This window comes from Cinclus cinclus, chromosome Z (genome assembly GCF_963662255.1).
Source record: "Cinclus cinclus chromosome Z, bCinCin1.1, whole genome shotgun sequence".
Taxonomy (NCBI): domain Eukaryota; kingdom Metazoa; phylum Chordata; class Aves; order Passeriformes; family Cinclidae; genus Cinclus; species Cinclus cinclus.
This window is the reverse complement of record NC_085084.1, coordinates 46958965-46968716: the sequence shown is the minus strand read 5'-3', so window position 1 is coordinate 46968716 and position 9752 is coordinate 46958965. Positions and strand designations below refer to the sequence as shown.

The following is a 9752-nucleotide window of genomic DNA, read 5'->3' as shown; positions in this document are numbered from 1 at the left end:
CTTATCTGTAAAATTATTACTTTATACACTACTCAGCATTTATTTCTGAGGGTAAGGTTATGACCACCACATTACCATACTGTGCCAGAGGAATTTGAACCCACAGGTGTCTTTGGCAGGCAGTGAGCCAAGGCCGTGTGTCAGCAAGTACATTTACCTTCTAACACCTGACATCAGCAGGAAAATGTGTGGGAAGTGCAGGAAGGTGTGGGAAGTTTGGTGGGTTACAGCACCAAAATAAAGCACCACAGGCACTATCTCACCAGTCTCTTCTGCCCTTCACATGGGTCTCTCTAAAGCTGGTTCTTGTCTGTGGTGAGTAACTGTTCAGTATCTACAAGTAAAATTACTTTACACCTAGCTGTTACAGAGGTGTAGGAGAGGATAATTAAAGGAACCAATGCATGCAAAGTGTTTTAGGAGCACCTGAAAGAAAGTCATTATATAAATTTAAGTTCCCTTATTAACTGCTATATCCTTTATTCTTTTGTATATATGTATACTTCAATTTCTTTGTTTCTATACTAACCAGAATTGTAGAGCATCCCTTAAAAAAGAAAAGAGAATAAACAGACATAAGGACAGGACAGGAAATGCTACCTCATCCTGTTATCCATTACCCCATGAAACTTACTGATCTGAGTAAAATGTGTTTGCTGTATCATATATTACTGATAGGTCTGAAGAACTTCTATGTTTCAAAGCTGAGTGGCAGAAAACTCTAGTGCCTATTGCGTAAAAGCTGATGCAAAGCTTATTGTTTTATCTCAGCAAATGTTATAAAATTTATTATTAAACATGCATATCACAATACTGAGATGCCAATCAAGTTCAAGGTTTATAGTGCAATATGAAGTACAAATAAATCCCTCATTGTCCCTGTAAAATTCTCAAGGTAGCATGAGAATTACCAAGAATTTCCAGCAAGTGCTCTCTTGCCTTCTTCTTTCAAATGAATGTATAGAATATCCTTTGGCCTGACTGAAAAAAAAAAAATACAAAAAAATACAGGTGCATATTTGATTTGTTTTGTTTTCATAGGAAATCAAACTCTTTGAGCTCAGAATTAAAAACTCAAAAAAACAAAGGATTTAGTCACGCAACTTTAGAAATATATATTTTTGCTCCACAGAATATGTTATCCTATATACAACAAAAAAGATATACTATTAAAAGTGATATTTTAACTTAACATAAGAAAATACACATCTACCTTACTGAAATTATACATTAACACAATCTGTCAAAATGTTTTGACTTGGAGTAAACATTCCTTTCAGAAAGAAACAGCTCTGTGAAAAAATTAAAACCTATTCTTTTCAGATTATTTTCTATTAAATAAATATACAATAACACAGTGACCAAACTTACGTGTGAGAATTATTGTAAGTCAAAGGAATGTAATTGCTATTTAGCCCTGATTTTGATTAATTATTATTCTTGGGTCATTTGTCAAAGGCTTTCATGATCATAGTTCAACTTCAGGGAAAATGATCCATCCACTGCAGATGCGAGGCTTCCTGTTTCCATCAACAGCCTACATTTTTCAGTAGAGAAGAGCACATGTTGGGGTATGGGTCCCTGATGAATAAACACATGAGTTTACAGATGCTAGGTTAGCTATAAGTCTAGGTGAAAAAAACCTCTTTTTTTTTTTTTCCCTGAGGAACTGACATAAATACCTAGAGAATAAAAGAGGCACTAATCATTCTGAGATGCTTCCAGAACATTGATGCCGATGATAATTTTCCATTAACTATTTCTATGTGTCTTCCAAAATACAGCAATTAAATGAATTTTTTCAATTTTAAGCAACACAGTATTTTGTTTGCTATTGAAGGCCTAAGGAATTCTTTTCCCTACTTGAAAAATTTACCCTGCACCACTTAACTGAGTGCAGTTACTACAGTAGAAGCACTGTGAGGCTACAGGTCCTACCTTGTCAGCAGTTTCAGGCCTTTGTGAATCAGTGTTTCCAGTCTACTTTCTGAGTGATGCAGGACCTAGTAACAAAAGTCATTGGCACACCTGGACCAACTTTTCTAAGAAAAGTGCTTTGGGTTTACTAAAACTCAGTGGCTCTGTGACACCAATTGTCACCTTCCAATTATGCTATAATTCCTGATGATTATGATGGATAAGGAAGCTCAATTTTCAGGGGTAGTAGCTAGACTGCTTTGTGAGAAATTGAAATAGGGATGGAAAACCTATGAATCAGCAGAGGATATCACCAGGAAACCCAGGTAATAACCCAGGAAATTGCTTCTACAGTCGTGTTGAAAACAAATACTGATCTCTTAAGAAGAAAATAAATAATACACAGAAGAAGTAATAGCCAGCCTAAGTAATTTATGCTCTTTGCCATAATTAAGGTCTTACATTATTAGGAGAGACGTGTTACCTGGATGTCAGAAAATAATTAGACAGTGATTTTGAAAAGGTTTATCCTGAAACAATACACTTAGAATGCCTCCTTGTCTGTTAACTCAGCGTAGAAAAGGCTGTGTAGGTACAGGAGCCAAGTGGCTGAAGAGCGCTAGAAATCACTTGACTTACAGAAACAATGTAGCTTTCTTCTCACTTAACACTGCTTGGGGATATACATACTCCGCACATTTGATTCTTTGTAATATATACTGAGAAACAGAAACACTTGCTTTTCTACACAACAAAATGTACTTGAAACACTCCACATAGTAATCCAGGAGGCACAAATCTCTCCTTTGAAAAAGCATTTTTTTTATTACTAATCTTCCTCCTGAGTCTCTTTCATACTGAAATAATCAGTATCACTCCTGATTTACAATGGTGTTAGTAAGGAGTTACTCACTTTATTATTATTACTGTTATATTACAATAAGTGAAAAAAATCACACTGGCTTGAAGTCATGGAACCATGAAATCATGGAGATTCTGCCACGAAGTTTATTAGGGCTGGATTTCATCCAATATGCTATTAAACCTGGAAGCATAAACCACAATCATAATTGCTGAGTTCTATCTGACAGCAATTTAGAATTATTTATTCCATTTACTACATTGTACTACATGTACAATCTAATATAATTCTCATGAATGTCGATGAGCATTTTGAAGGCACAGCAGTGGGACTGGTTTTCACCTAGGCTAACTGTTCCCAGACTGCCAGATGAGTCCCACCAGGAACTGGCAGGCCCTTTAAAAGTGGACTGCATCAGACAAAACCAGGTGAGTACTTCTCTGGAAAAACAGGAACAGTGCTTCTCTTGGCAAACCTCTTCTTTTGTACCCATATATACCGTGGCATGGATACATCATTGAGGCTGACTTCACTCAAGTGGAGCATAACTTCTCCTCATGTATACAACGTGGGGACCTGTGCTATTGCTGCTGCCACCAGAATACTCAAACACAAACCTCTGCACACTGTGGGGGGCCTGGACAACAGAATTCAGGCATCCCAAACCTAGATGGACAGGTGACAGTTGCAAGATTTCCAGTTTCTAATATAGTTGTTTAATGAAAGGGGAAAGAGAAATATTTAAGCAATTCATTTTTCTGTTGTTCCTTTGCATCTTGATAATTATCTCAGTTATTGTGTATTGATTCCAATGTGCACCTGCTTTACTTGAATCAATAGAAAAATTCCATTTCCTTCAGTTGAAGCAGGGCTGGGACATAAAGAGTAATACTGAATTGCACATTGAGTGCTGCTTGCAATGCAAAATACATACAAGGTACAAGCAATGTTAATTCTTGCATGACCTCAAGGCCCCCATAAAAAATACCAAAGTAAAGCCATGGAAACCCCCTGAAGATCAAGCAAGGTTGGAGTGTTGGAAATTCCATGGGCTGGCTACACTGGTTGTCCTTATTTTCAGCAAATGAGCATTCTCCAAAACCAAAATGAACTTTTGAACCTGTACCCAGTGTTTGTTAAAAGCCTGGAGCTGTGTTGAAAATCTGACAGCCTGAACTGTGAGTCATGACTTTGAAAACCTGTTAAACATATAGAAGGTCGGCTGAAGCACAGACAGAAGCATCCATACTCCTGCATCTTTGGCTACAAATGACAGAGGGATGCCTATTTCCTAATCTAAACTCAAGATGAGATGCCACCATGCTGTCCTGTTTGCAGGTGGTCTTGTGTAACTTCACATCCAGCAATCCAACCAAATACTGTCCCTTCAATTTACAGAGGTCCCCAATGGAGGTGCAAAGCATTTTTGACACTTGCACTAGGTCATGCTGTAACTGAGTCAGAAAATTCCAGGGATTCTGTATGGTTGACCTCTATCTGAAGGCTGGGTTCTTTCAAGTGCTAAATCAAATAGGTGTGAAATCATATGAGTGCACTGAACTTCCTGTTGTCTTTGATGGGCAATTCTCTCTCCGAAGTTCAGATGAAACTTAAAAGTTTCTCAGTTATGTGATGTCATATACCCTTCAAAGACTGAACAAAACGGATGGGAAGAAAATAGAGCTACTAGGAAAAACACTAGTCTCCAGGATGTAATCAGTACTCAGTACTCAACTTGGCATGGAACCAATACACTACAGAAAACATAAAGTGCTGGGAAATCTGAGCCAGAGAAGAAATAGAGGCTCATAAGAGGGCAGGAAAACCTCAAATATAAGGTGTAACACTCTATAGAAAGAGTAGAGTGTATCCTGTATTTTTAAAAAAGGGTCATTAGTGTGGCCTGGTAAGAGAATACCTGCAAACAGCAAGTGTTTGCTTTCTGAGGTGCCCGAGAGCGCTGCCAGTGGCAGAGGCACCCTTCTCTGTGCGGCCCGGGAGCACTCGGTGGGACCGGGCTGGCCCCGTGTACCACGCTGCTGCCGCCCTCCAGAGCTCGCCGCTACTGGCGCGGCGCGGCCCGGGGGCTCCGGACGGGGCGGGCGCTGGGATGGGGACGGCTTCTTTTGGTAGAGCAGGGTGCCAGCAGAGAGTGGGCGGAGGGCAGCAGCCGGCAGCCTTCGGCCGCCCTGGCCCCAGCTCGCCCTGCCCGGGGCGGGCTGCGGGAGGGCGCGGCGGCGGACGCGCACACAATGGCCCTGCCGGGAGCCGCCCGCAGAGCCGCGCTGGGCGGGTCCCACCGCCGCGGGCTGGCCGTGCCGTGCCGCGCCGCGCCGTGCCGTGCCGCGCCGTGCCGCGCCGTGCCGTGCCGTGCCGTGCCGCGCCGTGCCGTGCCGCGCCGCGCCGTGCCGTGCCGTGCCGCGCCGTGCCGTGCCTAGCGGGGCGGGGCGGGGCCGGCGCACCTGGCCGAGGCGAGCGGAGGGGCAGGGTCGGGGGCGGGAGGCCGCGGGGAGGGGCGGAGGGCGGCGCGGCGGGCGGGCCGCTCCTCGTTGGCCGTGCGGACACACCGCGAGTGCCTGCGCGCCGGCCGGGAGCGGCCCGGCGCTGTCGCCGCTTCCCAGGGCTCGGAGCGGCGGGAGCCGCGGCAGCGTGAGCGGGTAAGCGGGCGGTGCCGCGGGAGCGGAGAACCGGGGCCGCTGGCCCCGGCCCCGAGGGGATCCCCGCCTCGCCCGGGGTCAGGTTGCGGGGATGTCCGGGGAGGAGGGGGGACTCCTGCCGCAGGCCCGGCGGCACGTCCCGGTTGACAGGGCAACGGAGCCACTGAGGAATGCGGCGGTAGGGCGGCCGGGCTCCGGTGGCCGTCACGGTAGCTGGGCGGCCGCCGCTGCCGGGGAAGGGGCGGAGGCGCGGGGCGCCGCTTTCTTCTCCAGGCGGTCGGGCAGGGGCAGGGGAGGTGCCCTTCGGCTCGCCGTGCCGCTTCCTTCGCGGGTGAGGAGGGCGGGGAGAGCCCCCGGGGCCGGGAGGGACCGCGGGCAGGGGCGTTCACCTCCGCGCTCCTCCGCAGGGCTCGCAGCCGAGCGCGGGGCGGCTCCGGGCGCTGGTGATGAGGGCGCCGAGCAGGGGCTGAAGCCGGCGGCGGGAGGCGACCATGACGGTGTTCCGGCAAGAGAACCTGGAGGAGCACTATGAAACGGGCGAGGACCTTGGCAGGTGGGTGCGGGCGGATGGAGCCGTGGCTGCTGAGCGCGGCGGTGCAAGGGGCGAGGGCAGGCTCGTACCCAGGTTGCTTTTCCACCATGTCTGAGGTGCCCGAAGAGGGAGTTGGATTTGAAGTTACCGCGTCTTTGCTTTTTTAATACGGGTCTGATGAGATTTTTGGACAGGAACAGTTCCTAAAGTGGTTCCTGCTCAGCTCGGCGCCCTCCCGGATGCTGCGCGGCGCGCAGGGGCGAACCCGCTGCCGGCGGCGCAGCTGGGGCTGTGCGAGCCAGGCTCGCCGCTGCTCGCCGGGCGGGGAACTAGAAACGGGCTGGGCTTGAAGGAGAGAAGTTGGCATTGTTCGTAGTGTGGAGGACTACGTTTGTATTGCGTGTTGGATTTTTCCTTAACAACATGATTAAAGACGTGAGAGAAGCTCTGTGTTACATCGATACTATTGTGATGAAGATCACTGTCTGGGCATCGCTGTTGGAGCTGGAAGTCAGATTAAGGGATGTGAGCAGAGCACTGCAGATGCAGAGCTGCTTTCTTGAGCCTTGATTCTTGAATGCTATGTAGTTCTGAGCTCCTCCGAGCTCACGCTATTACTCATGCCTTGTTTTTTCAGTGCTCTCCGTGACTTAAGACTGTTAAAGCGCTGAGCTTTGTTACATGAGAGTCAGTTTCATGTTCTTTCCCCCTTCTTTAAGGAGGAATCCGAAGCAGTACGGCAGAATCCTTTTCTAGTGTTCATCTTGGTGATGTCAAAACATGGGATCAGAGTTCAATTAACATAGGGCATTCAGTATACGTAGAGCAAATGCCCCCATATCTGCCTCTGGGTATCTTTCCAGGGTCCAAGTAGCAAATGCTGGGAATAAGTCACTTGAATAGGCAGGAACTTAGAAATATTTAATGTTTTCTTATAAATAAATGAAAATAAAAACAAAACCCCAAATAACAAGACAAACAAAACAACAAAAAAACCCCCACTCAAACAATAACTAACTAACCAAGAAGGCCCCTCACCCCTGCAATTATAAGAAAGTTAATTGCACCATATTTCTAATAAACTTCACCCCATTTATATAAAAGTTTGTTGATGTGACTTTGGTGATACATATGTGCTTTTATTTCCACAGTGTTCTGGGTTGGCATTTTCGTACATCTATAGTAAAATTCTGTGTTACACTGTGAAGTAATATTAACTTGCTGGATAACTTGATAGGAAGACATGTTATCATGCTAAAGCATACATTTAGATTTTGTGGTCTAAGCAATTATTTTAGCACTTAAAATTGTTCTATTTAATTTCCAGTGTTTGTTTTTTTTGTTTTGTTTTGTTTTTTTTTTTAAAAAAAACCAAGGATACATAGCATCCAAGAATTCAGGTTGAGGTCTCTGTATTCTTAAAAATAAAAGCATTGTTATCCTTTCAGGTTCTGATAAATTATTGACTTTATGGAAGAAAATAAAGTCACACATATGTTATGGGGTTTTTAAGGTTCTTCAGGGAGAACACAATGTCAATATTCAAATTTAGAAGGTGTTAAGGTTTATGTAATTTCTCCTGTATTTTCTTTTTTTTTTTTTTTTAAGAGGAAGTATCAGTGCAATGTTTGGTCCCTAATACATATTTATGAAACAGAACATTTGCCCGAAGGCCAGTTACATAAGAAGTGTTTAAATACATGGATTTATTTTTTTTTCAAATAAATGTTCTTTGGAAGTCTCAAGTCAAAAGCTCCAGAACACAGCAGTGGAGAACAGGCATTTTGTTTTTACAGTGTGGGAAGTGCAAACACTGAAAATGTTAGGTAGTAAAAGAGCAACCAAAAAAAACCCAGAAAAAAATGGAGGTTTCAAATTGGCAGAGTGTTAGGTTTAAAATTCAGTTTAAAAATGGTATATTCATTTGATCATTTACCAACAGGATATTACAATACTGTGAGTTTTTTCCATCCTAATGTTATAGAAGCTTGACATGCAGTCTAAACCTGTAATATTTTATGAACTTTAAGGAATGTTAAAATCTACTCTGGTTTTCAAATCAAAGAACCTCATCAATTTTCTCTACATACGTGAGAAAATACCAGTGGATGGTAAAACACTGTGAAATGTTTGGCAGGGCTTTTATTTTAAAAATGGAATATTGTTATTTAAAAGGGCCAAAGCTTTTGCTTCAGTATCATTTTAAGAAACCAGGATTATTCTACTATGAGATGCTGGCATAAAAGTATAAGAGTAAGCAAACATCAGGGTACCTATTGTAAGGGTTATTTCAGGGGTGTTTTTAACTTCTTTTTGAACTTACGTTTCTAGGGTTGCACAAAATACTTTTTTGTACATCTATCACTTTCCATTCCTTATTTACTCCTTAGCAGGTTTCTCACTGTCAGATTTGCATATAAATGTAGTTACCCTGAGGCTCAAAACTGAAAAAACAGTGAATATTAAAAACAGCTTTGACTTTAAATTTTCTGTATTCATTTGGGAACCCAAATTGTGAATGAATACTTCAACTAAGCAATGATGAAAGGTTCCATTTTGCAAAATCAACTGATTTTTCCCCCATTCTCTTGGAAGAATGTTTTTATTTCCTCTTACTTAGCTGCAGGCATGAAGCAAAAAAGGTGAATAAATTAACAGGTGAGTTTTTATTGGAAGGTTTGTGTTAGAATGAAAAGATCCTTAAGTTCCTAAGCCTACCTGCCGTTTGAGAGAGCTGGGTGAATTTTAATTTTAATAATCTTGATTTAAATAATCTGCACTGTTTTCCCTTGTAAATTACTTAAGTCTTTGTTACATTATAATACTTCTGACAGTAACTAGAATAAAAAAATCATTTTAATAAGAAACACGTGTTGAAGAAAACAAATGGACTGTGTAAATTGCATTTTTGATAGAAAGTAGTAAAGGACGTTTAAGTAGTGCTTAGCATAAAACCTAGGGTTGTTGGAAATAAGGAGAAGGGATGATGGTGTGCCTGCACTAAAGAAAATAAAAGCGGTCTCTAGTTTTCTGGTATTTCACTGTGCTTTTGCAGAAAAAGTAATGAGCAACCATAGTCCATAGTTACCTACCTAAAATATCTGTATTTTCTTCTAGTCTTTAGTTCATTCTCAATTATGCCTGAGGAGAATAAGAAAAAAAAAATTGCAATTGTGAATACAGGTAGAATCACCCTTATTTATTTTTCCTGTCTGTATGTGATTTCTCCTAACAAGTTCATGGCTGTTCAGGTTGGTTTATCTTAAACTTTTGTACTAATGGAGTCTTGGGAGACTTACGGACCTAATGTTATCTTTGGAACAAAAAAGACTATTGCTCTTGATTAATGTATGGTCCGTTGCATACACTTTCTTTTTGTTTTCCATCTTACAAATAAGAGATTATATGTGTTACTTACAGATGTGTTAAGTAATCATCTAACCATGAAGCTTCAAGGGGTGGAAAACATTATCATGGGAGAGCAACAAATTTGCTAAAAGCAATTTTGTCATTTTAATTCTGCCTGGAGTTGCAGGTGGTGTGACTGTGCATTTTTAAATACCCTGCTGCAGTGGTTTTACTTCAGTTTGCCCGAAAGTCAGGAATTCAAGTTCACCAGTGTTAAAAGCAAGCAAGCAAAGACCTTCAAAGTGCACTGAACTTTTCAAGCTATGTTTTTTCCTCGCTTGTTTGGGAATTTGTAAAATATTGTGAGAAATGTGGTGTTGCTTAAGTAGTTTTAGGGAGAGCTATCCAAAGCTGTGTTATAAATGCATACTGTGTT

The 9752-nt window shown here is 42.7% G+C and overlaps 1 protein-coding gene across 1 annotated transcript in view; it reads left to right on the top strand.

The window, feature by feature from the left end:
* Positions 1–5927: 5927 nt before the first annotated feature.
* The window catches only part of DAPK1 (death associated protein kinase 1), an 83303-nt gene continuing 79478 nt past the window's right edge, over positions 5928–9752 (top strand). The window contains exon 1 of the mRNA XM_062512669.1: positions 5928–5989. Within this exon, the coding sequence (XP_062368653.1) occupies positions 5928–5989 (62 nt within the window). The remainder of the gene's footprint in view (positions 5990–9752) is intronic.